At 40.5% G+C, this 21632-nt stretch overlaps 1 protein-coding gene across 1 annotated transcript; it reads left to right on the top strand.

Annotated features, from left to right (window-relative positions):
• The first annotated feature begins 1329 nt into the window (after positions 1–1329).
• Positions 1330–21493, top strand: LOC133419466 (urokinase-type plasminogen activator-like). The gene is made up of 11 exons (XM_061708659.1): positions 1330–1447; positions 1545–1608; positions 2417–2521; positions 2603–2756; positions 4504–4601; positions 4954–4995; positions 5081–5273; positions 15232–15383; positions 17313–17453; positions 21025–21173; positions 21250–21493. The coding sequence occupies exons 1-11, from the start codon at positions 1385–1387 to the stop codon at positions 21442–21444; spliced, it is 1356 nt and encodes a 451-aa protein (XP_061564643.1). The 5' UTR covers positions 1330–1384; the 3' UTR covers positions 21445–21493.
• Positions 21494–21632: the final 139 nt, after the last annotated feature.

Genomic DNA, 21632 nt, shown 5'->3' with positions numbered 1-21632 from the left:
AAGTAGGGGGTGTATTGGGATTGGCCCTAAATATGGGGACTTCTAATGAGAAGGTTAACATCAGGGAATAAATGACTGCAGCTAGGGAGGATGGCAGAGTGGAGGCTCCAATAGCTCCACACCAGTACTGGAATATACGGATATTGGCTGCCGAGTAATAAAAAACCAAATTGGGTGGGGCCGACAACTGTGATGTAAACGACATGACACACTTTAGTCCAACATTTCATTGCGGTCAGATTTAAAATCTTTTCTAGGGGTACCAAACAATTTCTCCATGTCAGTTTCGTTAGTTTGCTTCTCTCAATAAGCCTGTTGAAACCGCTGTTCAAATGCAAAGTCTGATTTTCATTTGTCCATTTTCAATAAACTATTGTTAACTATTGTTAAAGTTATTTTAGGGATAATTGTTTTTTTGTTTTTTTTTCTGGACAAATTTGTCCACATTTTATATGGAGCCCATCTGACTAAATTGCATCTGGAAAAAAATACTATCAATATACTGTATACTGAAAAAGCATTTATTTGTTGTCTTTTTGTTTCTTTTTTTCTGCAGTGATGTCATAGGAACATACAGGACTGTCTCAGAAAATTAGATTATTGTGTAAAGGTTCTTTATTTTCTGTAATGCAATTAAAAAAACTAAAATGTCATACATTCTGGATTCATTACAAATCAACTGAAATATTGCAAGCCTTTTATTATTTTAATATTGCTGATCATGGCTTACAGTTTAAGATTAAGATTCCCAGAATATTCAATTTTTTTTAGATAGGATATTTGAGTTTCCTTAAACTGTAAGCCATGATCAGCAATATTAAAATAATAAAAGGCTTGCAATATTTCAGTTGATTTGTAATGAATCCAGAATGTATGACATTTTTGTATTACAGAAAATAAAGGACTTTATCACAATATTCTCATTTTCTGAGACAGTCCTGTACAAAATGAGAATGCCACAATTCACCGCAATCTGATTATGAAATATCAGTTCAGGACGCTTGAACAACTCTAAAATAATCATCAGTGTTTGTAGTTTCATTAGACACCCAGTAAACTCATCACATGATGTTCCCATGGAGGAGAGATACTTATCCAAATGTGATTTTCCACAAAATCCGTTCAGCATGAAACTTCAGCATGTAAGCAGCTGCAGGGCTATTTCTGCCATATTTTATTACAATGCTTTCTGAAGAATTGAGGATTAACGATCATGACTCATTCACTGACTCTTGAAGAAGCTGTTTCTTCACACGGGTCCTCCTCCTCAGGGCCAACCCTCTACCAGCACAGTAGACAACACAACAGAGCTGAAAGTTTCTCCTACACTCCTCTGCAAGTACGCTCATGCCGTCTGGCAGGATTTCACTCTGCAGTGTTAAACATGACCAGGATGAGAAGCTGTATTATTTTTATGTGCATACTGTCAGCCCTGTCAGTAACTAAGGTAGTATGAAGGTTTTTATTCTATCTGTGCTGAAATTTGCCATTTGCTTTTCTTCACAGGTTTTTATTTTTTTGTTTTTTTTTAAAAATATTTTCAGGTCCTGTGTAAGCGCAAAAAAAGACAAGGATTTTCTACTTTGTATTCCTTCTTTGGAGTTTCAGGTAAACAAATCTGCAATCATTTGTTTGTTTGTTTGTTTGTTTGTTTGTTCGTTCGTTCGTTCGTTCGTGCGTGCGTGCGTGCGTGCGTGCGTGCGTGCGTGCGTGCGTGCGTTCGTTCGTTCGTTCGTTCGTTCGTTCGTTCGTTCGTTCGTTCGTTCGTTCGTTCGTTCGTTCGTTCGTTCGTTCGTTCGTTCGTTCGTTCGTTCGTTCGTTCGTTCGTTCGTTCGTTCGTTCGTTCATTCATTTTTATTTATTTCGAGCATGTATAAAAAAAAAAACAAGAAAAAAAGATAAGAGAAACAAATCCAGGTGGGCATTCCACCACATAAAGAAAAAAAAACCCCATCAATCAAAACACATATTTCAGTTACATGTTCGAAAAGGAGTGGGAGGAAGTATAAACTTATTTAATCCCACCTCCTTTCCACAACTAAACATAAATTATATGCCTGTATTTACGTTTTATACTATACACTAATTTGTATAAATAAATATATATAATTTTTTACAAAAATAACCTGTTTAATACCAAATGTAAGCTCTATCATAAATATAATATAACTATGATATAAATATAATATGACTATGATATAAATATAATACGTATATCTATACAAACATAAAAAGACAACATGACAGAATAGCAGAACACACACAGCTGCTGATCGTTAAACACAGTCTTCACTTTCATACCTCAAATAAACTATGTCTTTATATTTCTTCTTAAATTGTTTTATGTTTGAACCATTGTATCATTGAAGTTCCAGAGGGCAAACCCAGCATGACATGGTGTTATTTCCTCTTGCAGATGAGCTCTGTCTCAACGGAGGAACCTCCATCCCTTCACTGTTCACTGGTAATCACATGTTCTGTCTTTGTCCCGGAGGATTCAGCGGGACACACTGTGAAACGGGTGAGAAGCTCATCCCAAACCAAACTTCATTTCTGTTTTTCCTATTCTGACTGGCTGTCTGGGTTTGTGCGGTGTGTTTAGTGAACAGGGAGAGATGCTACGAGGGCGTTGGACTGTACTACAGAGGCACGGTGTCTAAATCCATCAGTCAAAGAACATGTGAGAGCTGGGATCCAGACACCCGGACGCGTTTCCTGTCTGCAGACCTCTACTCAGGACGGCACAACTACTGCAGGTAAGCTGCACTCAATCTGATTTGATTTGAAGATTTGATTTCGAACATGCATGATAAAAAAGCGTACAAAAAAGTGAAAAAACAGAATACAAATATATATATATATATATATATATATATATATATATATATATATATATATATATATATATATATATATATATATATATATGTACAGCATTTCATATAATAATAGTTCACGGATCCACCAACATGTTCCAAACGGAGTAGGAATGAAGTAACCACTTATCCAGTCCTACCCCTGAATCTGACATACATTCTTACATATAACATTCTTACATATAAAAAGACGAGTTTCAATAACTATTCAATACTGTGATATTATATGCAATTATATGTATATATAAATATAGTCAAAATCAAAGCAAATCAAGGCAAACAAAAGAAAGCAAAACAAATGGCCAATATTTAGTTGTGCTACTATGTATGTATGTACTAATAAAATATATTATAATGCATAGTATTACATTATCATTACTTTACTATAATACTACAATATAATAGATAGCAATAGACAGCAATGGTATAACAATATAGTTGAATAACTGTCTAGTCTATCTAGTCAATACAAGGAGGTTGTGTTAAATCTAAATAAAAGGAACGGTGCAAAACAATGAAAAGATGTGAATGAAAAGGTCTGTGCTGGTCCAGCACTGACACACTTTAGTCTGCTCATAGTCATCATGACATCCTGGCCTGCAGTCCTCAACGTTTCCTCCCTCCTAAAGGGGACTTTTTACCTGCCACTGTTTACGTAATAATTGCTCAGGGGTCATGGTCTATCCTAGAGACAACTTCTGTTGTAATAGACGCCATATAAATAAAACTGAATTGAAAATTGAATTGAATTGAATAGTCAAGTACTTGGAGGCATAAACTCATTAAAGTTATTTCAATTAATATTTTGACTATTTGCTTGCTATGTTTCTATTCAAGAGCATCAAAATAAGTTATCATCCCCCTAGAAATGGCAGTATAAAGACTTTAAGCACTATGAGCCACAAACAAGATGCTAAAGGTCATATGGTTATACAGGACCGTCTCAGAAAATTAGAATATTGTGATAAAGTTCTTTATTTCCTGTAATGCAATTAAAAAAACAAAAATGTCATACATTTTGGATTCATTACAAATCAACTGAAATATTGCAAGCCTTTTATTATTTTAATATTGCTGATTATGGCTTGCAGTTTAAGATTAAGATTCCCAGAATATACAAATTTTTTGAGATAGGATATTTGAGTTTTCTTAAGCTGTAAGCCATGATCAGCAATATTAAAATAATAAAAGGCTTGCAATATTTCAGTTGATTTGTAATGAATCCAGAATGTATGACATTTTTGTTTTTGTAATTGCATTACAGAAAATCACAATATTCTAATTTTCTGAGACAGTACTGTAATGTTTTTAACTGCGGTTTTTAACAGCCTCATCCAGCAGTGGCACTGTTGCTAGGCTTTGATTGAATGATCATTTTTTGGGCATTAGTTAGTGAGAAATTGATTTTACTTTCATTTGGACTGTTGTGCAAACATTTGACTTATTCTGTGTGTTGATTTTACAACTAAATGCCTTTAATAAGAAACTGATGGACCCAAATAGGTTTTCAGGGCATTTACAGCAAACCTCTTTCATTTATAGTACAATAGTTTTGAAACTATTTTATTTGAATCCCAATTCGTTGGAATGCAATATAGTTTACGGATGTCGTACTGTTTTCCTTCAGAAACCTTGACTACAAACTGCAACCATGGTGTTATGTTTGGAAAGACCAGCAGCTGGTGTGGGAATACTGTGATATTCCTCACTGCGGCTTTGTGTCCTGTAAGTAGTTTTTTTTAAATCCTCATTCTATTTGGGATTAAAACGTGTTAAAAGGGTGCGGCTTTGTTTCTGTTGCGTCAGATATATGTGGAATTTCTGCTGAGAAAGAACAAGTTCAATCAGAACTCACCAGGAGCTCAGACAAGTATTTATCTTTACTCTCAAACTTTACAGAGAACTGAGGTTGCTCAGTTTTGTTTGTCAGTTGAGCTGTTCTTTACTGAATTTTGGGATGCTTTTTCAAAGGTGGATGTCAATGATATCTACTCACTTTAAGGTTTAAATGCTCCAAGAGATATAAGTCCAAGGTGCATGTTTCATCAGGGTAAATAAATCAACTTTCATCTTGCAGTTCCAGCTGCGCCTTCACCTGCACCTACCCAACCCCAAACAGGTAACTCCATATTGAATGTTTTATTTCCCACATTCATCTTTTGTCATTGCCATTGCCACAATTTGTATTCACTTCCTGTTTGCAGAGCTGACATGTGGCCAGCGGACCAGAAGAGAGCAGATGAGGATTGTGGGGGGAACGGTGGCCACCGTGGAATCCCACCCGTGGGTTGCTGCCATATTCCAGCGTGGCAGATCCAGGGAGAAGGTTTTCCAGTGCGGGGGCAGTCTGATCTCCCCCTGCTGGGTCCTCACCGCCGCCCACTGCTTCCCTTCCGGGTAGGACATCAGATCACTGAGATAGAGCTTACATATGCCTTTATAAGTGCCTCTTACTAGGGGTGTAACAATACACTGATCTCATGATACGGTACGATACACGATATTGAGGTCACGATAACGATACGATATTATAGCAGTATTTTTTTAACAACCTTGAATGAGGAACATATGACTGGAAAAAAATGTCTTTTATTTGAAAGACACAAAATACAAAACAATGCTGTGCGTTTGCCCTATTGTTACAGTTTGTAATGCTTTATAACTGTTTAAGTTTTAAAGAGAAAGCCAGGCCAACCATTTTCCACAAACTGAACTAAAAGTAAATGTCAGGTTTGCATTATGCATCTTCAGTTTCATACAAGTACAAATATTTAGCCACAAACTGAATAGTTTCTCTCATGTATGATATGACTTTTTTCTTTTCCAGAAATGTAACACCTAAAATTAAATAAATAAATAAAAGTAAATAAATAAACTATGAAAAGTCCCAAACTCCAAATACAACATGACTGTTATTGATCTTGTACCGGAGCTCAGAGCTTCACCTGCTCCAGCCTGAGGCCGTAAGGGGAACCTGGTATCGTTTCATCCTCCCACCTTTGGGAACGACACAATCTTTACATCATAAAAAACATTAATTCATGCTCACCTTATGAGTAAAAGTTCAGAGCTCAAAACCCTGCAAGAGTCCCGTGATCGGGACCAAAACGGTACTAGTTTCTTCTGAGCGGAGGAAGATTTTGGTCCGCGGGTCGAGATCGTCACGTGATCCCGCTGCACCAATAGGATGTTACTAGTAAACACGATATATTAATGTTAATAACCCAATATCGCGATACAGTTTGTCACCTCCACGACACGTATCGTGACGTTTTTGTATCGGGAAATTTCGTGGCACGATATATTGTTACACCCCTACCTCTTACATACAGGAACTGTGACTGGCAAATGTTCCACAAAGAAATGCCATATGTATGCGGCCTATGTAAGAGCCGCTTACTGGAAACGCTTAAATTCTGATTCTTTTGACAGTCTGCCATATTTTATTGATCCCGAGAAAAAAAGAAAAAGAATAAAAAATTCTTGCGAAAGAGATCACCGAAGGTGGAATGTGAAAAAGCAGGAAAGAAAACACAAGACAGTGATGGGTGCAGTTTGGTTGTGTGATGTTTTGTAGTGTGTGTGTGTGTGTGTGTGAATGAGTTGCTTGTTGTGTTGGAATAAAAGGAAGCCTTTAAAGGACAACCAGCTATTTACAAAAAGAAAAGGACAGGGAGAAGGGGAGGAGCATTCCCTTTTCACTTGTTTAATTTTAATGTGTGGTGTTTGTGTGTAGATGTGTGGAATGTGTTTGGGAAAGCTGTAGGCCTGTGATTACATTTAATTATACTGTACTGATTTTGTACATGCAGCTGGAATGCCGGTTTTGTGTATGTACTGTAAGGACACACGGTTGCTGGATTCTCCTCTCTTCCTTGGGCCAGTATGTAAAGGCCAATGTAGTGAAATTAGTGGCCCACTTTTACAGAAATGTTACAGAACACCAGTATGCAAGGCAAGGCAAGGCAAGTTTATTTATATAGCACAATTCAACACAAGGTGATTCATGGTGCTTTACATCGACATTAAAAGCGGCAAGACAGTAATGTTTTTAGTCCTAATTTAAAGGATCTACAGTTGCAGCAGATCTCAGGTCTACAGGAAGTTTGTTCCACCGGTGAGGAGCAGAATAACTGAACGCTGATGAACCTTGCTTGGTTCTGGTTCTGGAACCACAACAAACCAGATCCAGATGAACCTCAGGGGTCTGGGAGCTTCATAGGAACTAACAGATCCACATGAACCTCAGGGGTCTGGGAGCTTCATAGGAACTAACAGATCCAGATGAACCTCAGGGGTCTGAGAGCTTCATAGGAACTAACAGATCCAGATGAACCTCAGGGGTCTGAGAGCTTCATAGGAACTAACAGATCCAGATGAAGCTCAGGGGTCTGGGAGCTTCATAGGAACTAACAGATCAACCATGTATTTTGGTCCAAGACCATTCAGGTCTTTGTAGACCAGCAGGAATATTTTAAACTCTGGAAGCCAGTGTAGTGATTTCATGACCGGTGTAACGTGGTCCAGTTTCCTGACGTAACGTGGTCCAGTTTCCTGGTGTAATATGGTCCAGTTTCCTGGTGTAATATGGTCCAGTTTCCTGGTGTAATGTGGTCCAGTTTCCTGGTGTAATGTGGTCCAGTTTCCTGGTGTAACATGGTCCAGTTTCCTGGTGTAATATGGTCCAGTTTCCTGGTGTAATGTGGTCCAGTTTCCTGGTGTAATGTGGTCCAGTTTCCTGGTGTAATATGGTCCAGTTTCCTGGTGTAATATGGTCCAGTTTCCTGGTGTAATGTGGTCCAGTTTCCTGGTGTAATATGGTCCAGTTTCCTGGTGTAATGTGGTCCAGTTTCCTGGTGTAACGTGGTCCAGTTTCCTGGTGTAATATGGTCCAGTTTCCTGGTGTAATATGGTCCAGTTTCCTGGTGTAATGTGGTCCAGTTTCCTGGTGTAATATGGTCCAGTTTCCTGGTGTAATATGGTCCAGTTTCCTGGTGTAATATGGTCCAGTTTCCTGGTGTAATGTGGTCCAGTTTCCTGGTGTAATATGGTCCAGTTTCCTGGTGTAATGTGGTCCAGTTTCCTGGTGTAATATGGTCCAGTTTCCTGGTGTAATGTGGTCCAGTTTCCTGGTGTAATATATTCCAGTTTCCTGGTGTAATATGGTCCAGTTTCCTGGTGTAATGTGGTCCAGTTTCCTGGTGTAATATGGTCCAGTTTCCTGGTGTAATGTGGTCCAGTTTCCTGGTGTAATATGGTCCAGTTTCCTGGTGTAATATGGTCCAGTTTCCTGGTGTAATGTGGTCCAGTTTCCTGGTGTAATATGGTCCAGTTTCCTGGTGTAACGTGGTCCAGTTTCCTGGTGTAATATGGTCCAGTTTCCTGGTGTAACGTGGTCCAGTTTCCTGGTGTAATGTGGTCCAGTTTCCTGGTGTAATGTGGTCCAGTTTCCTGGTGTAATGTGGTCCAGTTTCCTGGTGTAACGTGGTCCAGTTTCCTGGTGTAATATGGTCCAGTTTCCTGGTGTAATATGGTCCAGTTTCCTGGTGTAATGTGGTCCAGTTTCCTGGTGTAATATGGTCCAGTTTCCTGGTGTAACATGGTCCAGTTTCCTGGTGTAATATGGTCCAGTTTCCTGGTGTAATGTGGTCCAGTTTCCTGGTGTAATGTGGTCCAGTTTCCTGGTGTAATGTGGTCCAGTTTCCTGGTGTAATATGGTCCAGTTTCCTGGTGTAATATGGTCCAGTTTCCTGGTGTAATATGGTCCAGTTTCCTGGTGTAATATGGTCCAGTTTCCTGGTGTAATGTGGTCCAGTTTCCTGGTGTAATATGGTCCAGTTTCCTGGTGTAATGTGGTCCAGTTTCCTGGTGTAATATGGTCCAGTTTCCTGGTGTAATGTGGTCCAGTTTCCTGGTGTAATATGGTCCAGTTTCCTGGTGTAATGTGGTCCAGTTTCCTGGTGTAATATATTCCAGTTTCCTGGTGTAATATGGTCCAGTTTCCTGGTGTAATATGGTCCAGTTTCCTGGTGTAATGTGGTCCAGTTTCCTGGTGTAATATGGTCCAGTTTCCTGGTGTAATATGGTCCCGTTTCCTGGTGTAATATGGTCCAGTTTCCTGGTGTAATATGGTCCAGTTTCCTGGTGTAATGTGGTCCAGTTTCCTGGTGTAATATGGTCCAGTTTCCTGGTGTAACGTGGTCCAGTTTCCTGGTGTAATATGGTCCAGTTTCCTGGTGTAATATGGTCCAGTTTCCTGGTGTAATGTGGTCCAGTTTCCTGGTGTAACGTGGTCCAGTTTCCTGGTGTAATGTGGTCCAGTTTCCTGGTGTAATGTGGTCCAGTTTCCTGGTGTAATGTGGTCCAGTTTCCTGGTGTAACGTGGTCCAGTTTCCTGGTGTAATATGGTCCAGTTTCCTGGTGTAATATGGTCCAGTTTCCTGGTGTAATGTGGTCCAGTTTCCTGGTGTAATATGGTCCAGTTTCCTGGTGTAACGTGGTCCAGTTTCCTGGTGTAATATGGTCCAGTTTCCTGGTGTAATATGGTCCAGTTTCCTGGTGTAATGTGGTCCAGTTTCCTGGTGTAATATGGTCCAGTTTCCTGGTGTAATGTGGTCCAGTTTCCTGGTGTAATGTGGTCCAGTTTCCTGGTGTAATATGGTCCAGTTTCCTGGTGTAATGTGGTCCAGTTTCCTGGTGTAATATGGTCCAGTTTCCTGGTGTAATATGGTCCAGTTTCCTGGTGTAATATGGTCCAGTTTCCTGGTGTAATATGGTCCAGTTTCCTGGTGTAATATGGTCCAGTTTCCTGGTGTAATATGGTCCAGTTTCCTGGTGTAATGTGGTCCAGTTTCCTGGTGTAATATGGTCCAGTTTCCTGGTGTAATGTGGTCCAGTTTCCTGGTGTAATGTGGTCCAGTTTCCTGGTGTAATATGGTCCAGTTTCCTGGTGTAATGTGGTCCAGTTTCCTGGTGTAACGTGGTCCAGTTTCCTGGTGTAATGTGGTCCAGTTTCCTGGTGTAATGTGGTCCAGTTTCCTGGTGTAATGTGGTCCAGTTTCCTGGTGTAACGTGGTCCAGTTTCCTGGTGTAATATGGTCCAGTTTCCTGGTGTAATATGGTCCAGTTTCCTGGTGTAATGTGGTCCAGTTTCCTGGTGTAATATGGTCCAGTTTCCTGGTGTAACGTGGTCCAGTTTCCTGGTGTAATATGGTCCAGTTTCCTGGTGTAATATGGTCCAGTTTCCTGGTGTAATGTGGTCCAGTTTCCTGGTGTAATATGGTCCAGTTTCCTGGTGTAATGTGGTCCAGTTTCCTGGTGTAATGTGGTCCAGTTTCCTGGTGTAATATGGTCCAGTTTCCTGGTGTAATGTGGTCCAGTTTCCTGGTGTAATATGGTCCAGTTTCCTGGTGTAATATGGTCCAGTTTCCTGGTGTAATATGGTCCAGTTTCCTGGTGTAATATGGTCCAGTTTCCTGGTGTAATATGGTCCAGTTTCCTGGTGTAATATGGTCCAGTTTCCTGGTGTAATGTGGTCCAGTTTCCTGGTGTAATATGGTCCAGTTTCCTGGTGTAATGTGGTCCAGTTTCCTGGTGTAATGTGGTCCAGTTTCCTGGTGTAATGTGGTCCAGTTTCCTGGTGTAATATGGTCCAGTTTCCTGGTGTAACGTGGTCCAGTTTCCTGGTGTAATATGGTCCAGTTTCCTGGTGTAATATGGTCCAGTTTCCTGGTGTAATGTGGTCCAGTTTCCTGGTGTAATATGGTCCAGTTTCCTGGTGTAATATGGTCCAGTTTCCTGGTGTAATGTGGTCCAGTTTCCTGGTGTAATGTGGTCCAGTTTCCTAGTGTAACGTGGTCCAGTTTCCTGGTGTAATATGGTCCAGTTTCCTGGTGTAATGTGGTCCAGTTTCCTGGTGTAATATGGTCCAGTTTCCTGGTGTAATATGGTCCAGTTTCCTGGTGTAATATGGTCCAGTTTCCTGGTGTAACGTGGTCCAGTTTCCTGGTGTAATATGGTCCAGTTTCCTGGTGTAATGTGGTCCAGTTTCCTGGTGTAATATGGTCCAGTTTCCTGGTGTAACGGGGTCCAGTTTCCTGGTGTAATATGGTCCAGTTTCCTGGTGTAACATGGCCCAGTTTCCTGGTGTAATATGGTCCAGTTTCCTGGTGTAATATGGTCCAGTTTCCTGGTGTAATGTGGTCCAGTTTCCTGGTGTAATATGGTCCAGTTTCCTGGTGTAATGTGGTCCAGTTTCCTTGTGTAATGTGGTCCAGTTTCCTGGTGTAATGTGGTCCAGTTTCCTGGTGTAATTTGGTCCAGTTTCCTGGTGTAATGTGGTCCAGTTTCCTGGTGTAATATGGTCCAGTTTCCTGGTGTAATGTGGTCCAGTTTCCTTGTGTAATGTGGTCCAGTTTCCTGGTGTAATGTGGTCCAGTTTCCTGGTGTAATATGGTCCAGTTTCCTGGTGTAATGTGGTCCAGTTTCCTTGTGTAATGTGGTCCAGTTTCCTGGTGTAATTTGGTCCAGTTTCCTGGTGTAATATGGTCCAGTTTCCTGGTGTAATATGCTCCAGTTTCCTGGTGTAATATGGTCCAGTTTCCTGGTGTAATGTGGTCCAGTTTCCTTGTGTAATGTGGTCCAGTTTCCTGGTGTAATTTGGTCCAGTTTCCTGGTGTAATGTGGTCCAGTTTCCTGGTGTAATTTGGTCCAGTGTCCTGGTGTAATATGCTCCAGTTTCCTGGTGTAATATGGTCCAGTTTCCTGGTGTAATGTGGTCCAGTTTCCTGGTGTAATACGGTCCAGTTTCCTGGTGTAATGTGGTCCAGTTTCCTGGTGTATTATGGTCCAGTTTCCTGGTGTAATGTGGTCCAGTTTCCTGGTGTAATACGGTCCAGTTTCCTGGTGGAATGTGGTCCAGTTTCCTGGTGTAATATGGTCCAGTTTCCTGGTGTAATGTGGTCCAGTTTCCTGGTGTATTATGGTCCAGTTTCCTGGTGTAATGTGGTCCAGTTTCCTGGTGTAATGTGGTCCAGTTTCCTGGTGTAATGTGGTCCAGTTTCCTGGTGTAATGTGGTCCAGTTTCCTGGTGTAATGTGGTCCAGTTTCCTGGTGTATTATGGTCCAGTTTCCTGGTGTAATATGGTCCAGTTTCCTGGTGTAATATGGTCCAGTTTCCTGGTGTAATATGGTCCAGTTTCCTGGTGTAATATGGTCCAGTTTCCTGGTGTAATGTGGTCCAGTTTCCTGGTGTAATATGGTCCAGTTTCCTGGTGTAATGTGGTCCAGTTTCCTGGTGTAATATGGTCCAGTTTCCTGGTGTAATATGGTCCAGTTTCCTGGTGTAATATGGTCCAGTTTCCTGGTGTAATGTGGTCCAGTTTCCTGGTGTAATATGGTCCAGTTTCCTGGTGTAATGTGGTCCACTTTCCTGGTGTAATGTGGTCCAGTTTCCTGGTGTAATATGGTCCAGTTTCCTGGTGTAACGTGGTCCAGTTTCCTGTTGTAATATGGTCCAGTTTCCTGGTGTAATGTGGTCCAGTTTCCTGGTGTAATATGGTCCAGTTTCCTGGTGTAATATGATCCAGTTTCCTGGTGTAATGTGGTCCAGTTTCCTGGTGTAATATGGTCCAGTTTCCTGGTGTAATATGGTCCAGTTTCCTGGTGTAATGTGGTCCAGTTTCCTGTTGTAATATGGTCCAGTTTCCTGGTGTAATGTGGTCCAGTTTCCTGGTGTAATATGGTCCAGTTTCCTGGTGTAATATGATCCAGTTTCCTGGTGTAATGTGGTCCAGTTTCCTGGTGTAATATGGTCCAGTTTCCTGGTGTAATATGGTCCAGTTTCCTGGTGTAATGTGGTCCAGTTTCCTGGTGTAATATGGTCCAGTTTCCTGGTGTAATATGGTCCAGTTTCCTGGTGTAATGTGGTCCAGTTTCCTGGTGTAATGTGGTCCAGTTTCCTGGTGTAATATGGTCCAGTTTCCTGGTGTAATGTGGTCCAGTTTCCTGGTGTAATACGGTCCAGTTTCCTGGTGTAATGTGGTCCAGTTTCCTGGTGTAATATGGTCCAGTTTCCTGGTGTAATATGGTCCAGTTTCCTGGTGTAATATGGTCCAGTTTCCTGGTGTAATATGGTCCAGTTTCCTGGTGTAATGTGGTCCAGTTTCCTGGTGTAATACGGTCCAGTTTCCTGGTGTAATGTGGTCCAGTTTCCTGGTGTAATATGGTCCAGTTTCCTGGTGTAATGTGGTCCAGTTTCCTGGTGTAATATGGTCCAGTTTCCTGGTGTAATGTGGTCCAGTTTCCTGGTGTAATATGGTCCAGTTTCCTGGTGTAATGTGGTCCAGTTTCCTGGTGTATTATGGTCCAGTTTCCTGGTGTAATGTGGTCCAGTTTCCTGGTGTAATGTGGTCCAGTTTCCTGGTGTAATATGGTCCAGTTTCCTGGTGTAATATGGTCCAGTTTCCTGGTGTAATATGGTCCAGTTACCTGGTGTAATGTGGTCCAGTTTCCTGGTGTAATATGGTCCAGTTTCCTGGTGTAACGTGGTCCAGTTTCCTGTTGTAATATGGTCCAGTTTCCTGGTGTAATGTGGTCCAGTTTCCTGGTGTAATATGGTCCAGTTTCCTGGTGTAATATGATCCAGTTTCCTGGTGTAATGTGGTCCAGTTTCCTGGTGTAATATGGTCCAGTTTCCTGGTGTAATATGGTCCAGTTTCCTGGTGTAATGTGGTCCAGTTTCCTGTTGTAATATGGTCCAGTTTCCTGGTGTAATATGGTCCAGTTTCCTGGTGTAATATGATCCAGTTTCCTGGTGTAATGTGGTCCAGTTTCCTGGTGTAATATGGTCCAGTTTCCTGGTGTAATATGGTCCAGTTTCCTGGTGTAATGTGGTCCAGTTTCCTGGTGTAATACGGTCCAGTTTCCTGGTGTAATGTGGTCCAGTTTCCTGGTGTAATATGGTCCAGTTTCCTGGTGTAATATGGTCCAGTTTCCTGGTGTAATATGGTCCAGTTTCCTGGTGTAATATGGTCCAGTTTCCTGGTGTAATGTGGTCCAGTTTCCTGGTGTAATACGGTCCAGTTTCCTGGTGTAATGTGGTCCAGTTTCCTGGTGTAATATGGTCCAGTTTCCTGGTGTAATGTGGTCCAGTTTCCTGGTGTATTATGGTCCAGTTTCCTGGTGTAATGTGGTCCAGTTTCCTGGTGTAATGTGGTCCAGTTTCCTGGTGTAATATGGTCCAGTTTCCTGGTGTAATATGGTCCAGTTTCCTGGTGTAATATGGTCCAGTTACCTGGTGTAATGTGGTCCAGTTTCCTGGTGTAATATGGTCCAGTTTCCTGGTGTAACGTGGTCCAGTTTCCTGTTGTAATATGGTCCAGTTTCCTGGTGTAATGTGGTCCAGTTTCCTGGTGTAATATGGTCCAGTTTCCTGGTGTAATATGGTCCAGTTTCCTGGTGTAATGTGGTCCAGTTTCCTGGTGTAATGTGGTCCAGTTTCCTGGTGTAATGTGGTCCAGTTTCCTGGTGTAATGTGGTCCAGTTTCCTGGTGTAATATGGTCCAGTTTCCTGGTGTAATATGGTCCAGTTTCCTGGTGTAATGTGGTCCAGTTTCCTGGTGTAATATGGTCTAGTTTCCTGGTGTAATATGGTCCAGTTTCCTGGTGTAATATGGTCCAGTTTCCTGGTGTAATATGGTCCAGTTTCCTGGTGTAATGTGGTCCAGTTTCCTGGTGTAATATGCTCCAGTTTCCTGGTGTAATATGGTCCAGTTTCCTGGTGTAATATGGTCCAGTTTCCTGGTGTAACATGGTCCAGTTTCCTGGTGTAATATGGTCCAGTTTCCTGGTGTAATATGGTCCAGTTTCCTGGTGTAATATGGTCCAGTTTCCTGGTGTAATATGCTCCAGTTTCCTGGTGTAATATGGTCCAGTTTCCTGGTGTAATGTGGTCCAGTTTCCTGGTGTAATGTGGTCCAGTTTCCTGGTGTAATATGGTCCAGTTTCCTGGTGTAATGTGGTCCAGTTTCCTGGTGTAATGTGGTCCAGTTTCCTGGTGTTTGTAAGGACTCTGGCGGCAGCGTTCTGGATCAGCTGCAGCTGCCTGATAGATTTCTTGGTAAGGCCTGTAAAGATGCCATTGCAATAATCCAACCTACTGAAAATGAATGCATGAATAAGTTTTTCCATGTCTTGTTTAGACAGAATTTAGCTGGAGAAAATTCTGGCAGATCCACTCATTGATTTGGTGAATACAGTTACTCAATGAGAGTAGGGGACTGTAGCCATGTGGTGACACTGAAATATAGAGTAAGGACCTAATGATTGAACTTTTTGTTGTGAATTTATGTTCCAGGTCTCAGAGCAAACCGCGGCGCTTCTCAGTCACCCTGGGAAAAAACGCTCTGAATGACAGCAACCCATCTGTGGAGCAAACGTTCAGGGTGGAGAGAATCTTCATCCATGAGAGCTTTGACAACAGCGAAGGAAACTTCAAGAATGACATTGGTGCGAATACAAAGTACATCTACAGCACACAAGACAACACAAAGTACAACGTTACCTCGTGACATTTTAAGCACAAGATTTTCTCAAAAGTATAAAATAAAAAACTTTTATAGATCTGTCAGAGTTAGTATAATGAAGACTAAAACTGAAACTAACAGTCCAAAAATAATCCCCTTAACTGAAATAAAACTAAAAACAAAAGTTTTTTTATGAAACTAAAACTAAATAAAAAACTGAAATTTACAATGCAACTTCTCTTTCATTTTTGTCTCGTGCCTTGATTTATTTTTAATGTTTTCAGATGCATTTTTCTAATTAATTCTTTTTTTCTATTTTCTAATTATTCAAAATAAAGAATAAAAGATTTTTGTACTGCACGGCACTGATGAAAGGATTCCTTCATCCTAGATCTTTTAGACCTCAAAACTAAAAATAAGAATAAAACTAACCTTTTTTTTTTTCAAACTAAAACTTAACTTAAACTACAGATGTGCGTGTTAAACTAATTAAAACTAAACTGAAATAATCAAACAAACTGAAAAATGAAATAAAAATTCAAAACTATTAAACAATTCAAAACTATTATAACTCTGATCTCAGTCTGCTTATGCCTATTCAGGATTATTTCTGACACTTGTGGCTCAATTGCTGCACTAGCAATTATTACGTGGGTTAGATGTGCCCAAAAGTCAAACCACTCCTGTAAAATTTGCATCATTTTGCATAAAACGCCTATCGAAGGCATAGCCAAAGTAAATTGAAAGCTGTTCTTGAACCGTTTGAAGTAGATGGATGGTTTTGGTCTCGTTTGAAAGGTAACACTCTGATGTTCCTCCTCCAACTGTAAGAATCACTGTAAGTGGTAAAATTGATTAATCTAAGTTTGAACACAATGAAATAGAAGGTTTTTTGTCCGTCGGAAATTTGTTTGTAATCAGATGTCTGCAGATGAGTGTGACTTATTATTATTACTTATCTAGTGCAAGTTCAAATTTGATAACAATATCACAAAAAAACGAGTATTTTACACATGTTTTTGTAAGATTGTGTCCAAAAATGGCCATTTGGAGATGCCAAAAAGACACTTGGATAACCATGGGCATGACTCTTGAACCTTTCAACGTACATATACATATCATACTTTTGGCCTCTAATGAAATCTGGCACTTAGAGGAATCCTATCCCATATCCAGATTCACTATAAATATTGCTGAAAAAAAGTTACTGAAAACTTTGCATATAAAAGAGTCAAAACACGGACGCACGTTTCATTTGCTGGAAGTGATTTCACTTTACGCATGGACTTCCTGGTTGTGGGTTTTATTCCCACCCCCTGAAGCGGCACATTGTTGTTTTCAGAATTTCATTGGCTATACAATGTGCCAGTCATCACCACGATTGGTTCCAATTGGCTTATTTTTTTTCATGACAATAGGGGGATATGCGCTTCATTTGCATTCAGGCGCTCATCGGCTATTGTAGTTGGTGAGAAAAAAGTCGAAAAGTCGAAAAAAAAGTCAGAAAGTTGAGATTAATTTTGAAGTAGAATTTCGAGAAAAAAGTCGAAATGTCGAGAAAAAAGTCGAAAAGTCGAGATTAATCAATTTCGAGAATAAAGTCGAAATGTCGAGAAAAAAGTTGAAATGTCGAGAATATTGTTGAAGTATAATTTCTAGAAAAAAGTCGAAATGTCGAGAAAAAAGTCGAAATGTTGAGAAAGAAGGCAAGTATTCGACTTTATTCACGAAATTTCGACTTTTTCTCGAAATTGTATTTCAACATTAATCTCGACATTTCGACTTTTTTCTCAAAGTGCACAATAAAAAAAATCTTCCTCTCTCAAATGTTTTTTCTCTTGCATGGCCCTAATACTCTTCCGTATTACTGTGATCCAGAAAAATTTGTAATTTATGTAATATTTTCTTGCAGCGCTGTTGAAACTGAGGGCCAGAGAAGGGAGATGTGCGGAGGAGAGCAGCTCGGTGAAGACGGTGTGCCTGCCGCCGCCGCAGCACAACCTCCACCCGGGATTCACCTGCGAGATCGCCGGCTATGGGAAAGAGAAACAGGGTGAAGAAGAGAGTCCTCTGACTAGCGCTGTTAGTGTGAAGTAGACGTGAGCCGTGTAATATGCAATACCATAAGTTGTGCAATAATATAAGATGTGCAATATCTGCCAATCTGCCAGTCTACCTCACAACACTCCACCTGCTTTTTTGCACCGTTTCTTTCTTTCAACCAACTGTATATACTGTTCATATTTCTGTGATTATACATATTTTATATATATTTTTTGTATTTTTTATATATTTTTTTTTCTGACTTTTTAGTCTTTTTACCCCTCCCCTGCATGTGTGTGCTAAGTGTACTGCTGACAACAAAAATAAGTTTCCCCACTGAGGGAGAAAATAAAGGATATCTTATCTTATCTTATCTTAAATGTAGAAATGTGACAGATGGGCAAAAACTGTGAGCATTTAGGAGACTTAAATGAAATTGTCCCCCTAAAGTATAGCCCCAGTTTAAAAAAAAAAGTTGGAAGACTGTAAAATGTAAATAAAAACAGAATCCAATGATATACAAATGTCATGAAATTATATCTTATTCCCAATAGAACAAAAACAGTGTAACATCAGATGTTGAAATTAAGATATATTTTGACATTTTATGGAACATTTTGGCTTGTTTTGAATTTGATTGACATTGAACACAACTCAGAGTCTGAACAGGATCTTGGATCATTGGACTGCGTCCACTCTTCTAACAGCTGTCTGGAAACATCTGGGTTTTAGGAGAGACATTTCCCATTCTTGTCTGACGCAGGACTCTAGGTGCTTGGTGTTGAATCCCCGTTTCATGATTCATTAAAGGGGACCTATTATGAAAAACAGGTTTTTTCTTGCTTTAACATATATAAAGTGGTCTCCCCTCAGCCTGCCAACTCAGAGAAGGAGGAAAGAAACCAAATTCTGCAGTGTCTGTACAGCCGCCCGGATGATCCGTCCAGTGTGATGTGACTTGTACAATCCGTTCAGATTTGCGCATTTTCGTTACGTAACCAAAATGCAAACCACGCCCACAACTATAAAACCGTGTAACTGCATGAGCGTCCGACTATCGTAGCACTGCGTGACATCGTCTCTCTGTCCATCTCCCTCCAGCAGCTGCCACTTTATTGAGGTTTTTGTAGTGAAATGAGGAGGAATCATAGAGATAACTTCTCATTTCAACTAACTGGATCAGCCGTTCCTCATCCGTGACTGTTTCCTACAGCGCTTTCAACCGGCTTTCAACGCGAGCGGCAGGAAGTGAATAGAAGCAGGGCATCCGACAAATGTTCAGCTCAAAACGGCGCGCCGTGCAGCGCTGCGTCGCTGCGTCCAGTTAGGACAGTCCAATAGAAAATAAAGCAATGGAATTGATTTTGTCGCTGACTCTCACTCGCATCGCATGCAGTTATGACACGGTGTAAAGGCTGATTTAAATGATTTAAATATGAACCGTAATTCAGGTTTAACTCCGCCGGCCGGAGCTTCCGCCATTTTCGTAGCGGTGTATCGCGTCATTCAGGCAGCCAATCAGCACAGAGCCTCATTATCATAGCCCCGCCCACTCAGAATCCTGCATAGATAATGAGGTTAGAGAATGGGAAGATAAAGACGTGGCTCAGAGGCTGAATTTCTAATTTATTCAGCAAAAACAATCAAAAGCTTGTTTTTAAGACATTCAAGTCCTGTTTACAATAGGGATTAGATTCCATAATAGGTCCCCTTTAAATGATTTCTATTGGTGAAAATGTTGGACTGCAGGCAGGTCAGTTCAGCACCAGTGCTCTTCTTCTGCAAAGCCTTGCTGTTGTGATGGATGTAGCATGTGGTTTAGCATTGGTTTTTGTGTTGTTGTTTTTAAAAAATATATTTTTTATCCTGATTTTTTTCCACCCATGTAATCAGCCAGTGCTCCTACCAGTCAGTCCGGTCATTGCTCTCCCAGATGTTGCTGTAAAACCTCTACGTGCTTTTCAGCGTTGATGGAGCCTTTCCAGATGTGTATAAGCTCGTCTGCATAGGCACTAATGCAGCCTTAGAACATCAGATGCAGACTTTTGAACTAAACGCTGATAAAAAGAAGGATGGCTCCTCTCTGCTGTTGTCTGCAGGACACAGACTACGTTTACATGCAGTCAGTCAAAATTGGGGTTATTGCTAATATTCCGGTTACTGAAACATTGGGAATATTCCGTTTACATGGTAATTAATCATTTGGGATATCTGGATCAAACCAGCGATGCACGGAGAACATCATGACGCAATTCCCATCATTTCTGCTTCTTCTTCCTGTATCCAAATTCAAAACAAATGCTGCTTCGTGCAACTTTCCTCTCACCTTCTTGTAAATCTTCTATCCCGGTACTTTCTACCGTCTACAAATGCAGAAATGTTCATATCCTTCATTACATTTATGAAGTGATTAGTCTCCTCCTGGTCTTGGTTTCTCCGTGTTTATAAGAACTTCCTGGACTCAAAAGACCAGGATTCCTTGTGAACAGAGCATGAGCAGAAAACAACTTCCTGTTCCGTTTGATGGGGATATTCCGTTAGGCGTTTACATGACCCAATATTCAGGTTTTAAAAGGAGTAACCCAGGGGTCATATTCAGGTTTTTAAAAACCTGATTATGAGCAAATTCTGGTTATTCAAAGGGGTTATTGGTGTTTACATGGCCGTGCAAATTCAGGTTATTGCCAATATTCAGGTTTTAAAAGGGTTATTGATGCATGGAAACGTAGTCACAGTGTCCATGGTTTTCCAAAAAGAATTTCAAATGTTTCCATTTAGCCTCATACATTTAGCCTCATAAATGATCTTTGACACTGTGTTTTTGGATGGTGTTCACATTTGGCTTCTTCTTTGCTACATAGAGTCATAAGCTGCATCTTGATAGCACAGCAAGGTTTGTTCACAGACCATGCAGTGATTTCCTGTAGAGAATCTCACCTATTTTTAATGCAGTGCCACCTGATGATCCAATGATCACAATAGTCCAGACCTTCTGCATTGTCCCTTTGCCACTGTGCTTAGAGATTTCTCCTGAAACTCAGAATTTTTGATGATATTATACAGGACTGTCTGAGAAAATTAGAATATTGTGATAAAGTTCTTTATTTTCTGTAATGCAATTAAAAAAACTAAAATGTCATACATTCTGGATTCATTACAAATCAACTGAAATATTACAAGCCTTTTATTATTTTAATATTGCTGATTATGGCTTACAGTTTAAGATTAAGATTCCCAGAATATTCTAATTTTTTGAGATAGGATATTTTGAGTTTTCTTAAGCTGTAAACCATAATCAGCAATATTAAAATAATAAAAGGCTTGCAATATTTCAGTTGATTTGTAATGAATCCAGAATGGATGATATTTTTGCATTACAGAAAATAAAGGACTTTATCACAATATTCTAATTTTCTGAGACAGTCCTGTACAGTGTAGATGATGGGATCTTCAAAGTCTTCACTATTTTTACATTGAACAACATTTTTCTGAAATTGTTAAACAATTCTTTGACCCAGATTGTTGCACCTCTGAGTATTTTTACATCTGTACAGTATTTGAACCATTCCTCTTCTCACCAGGTCTGTGGTATAAGTCTCAATACCTGAGAGAGGCTCAGGTGAACCTCATCGCTGATGAAGTGTGTCGACAAAAGGATCATTATGGAAATATGATCACTGAAAACATGTTCTGTGCTGGCCGTCCAGACTGGAGCCAAGATGCCTGTGAGGTATTTGCACACGCCTGGACTTGACTTCAGATTTGCTCCTGCGTATCAGATGCTAGTTTCATGTTTTCTTCCACAGGGGGACTCGGGAGGTCCGCTGGTGTGCGAGGTGAGCGGAAGGCTCTTCCTGTTCGGCGTCATCAGCTGGGGAGACGGCTGCGCCAGGGAATTGCGCCCTGGTGTTTACACCAGAGTTACAAATTACAACAAATGGATAGAGGAGAAGACGGAGCTGTCCTCCATCGCTGCTGGAGACATGTTTCCTCAGAAATGATTCTGAGCTGAGAGAATTCACTTTTAAAGGAGCTTGAGGCCGGATTGAGGCAGGATTTATGAAAAAAATGTGTATACGTTTTAAGTTTTCTAGTAATAATGTCAGATGAAGCGTTCCAAACCCAAAAGAATGTTTCCTCTAGTGTATCTCTCCGTTGCCTTGAACAGGCTGTGTGCTGCAAAATGTGC

Source organism: Cololabis saira, chromosome 19, assembly GCF_033807715.1.
Source record: "Cololabis saira isolate AMF1-May2022 chromosome 19, fColSai1.1, whole genome shotgun sequence".
NCBI lineage: Eukaryota > Metazoa > Chordata > Actinopteri > Beloniformes > Belonidae > Cololabis > Cololabis saira.
This window is presented reverse-complemented; position numbering and strand designations above follow the sequence as displayed.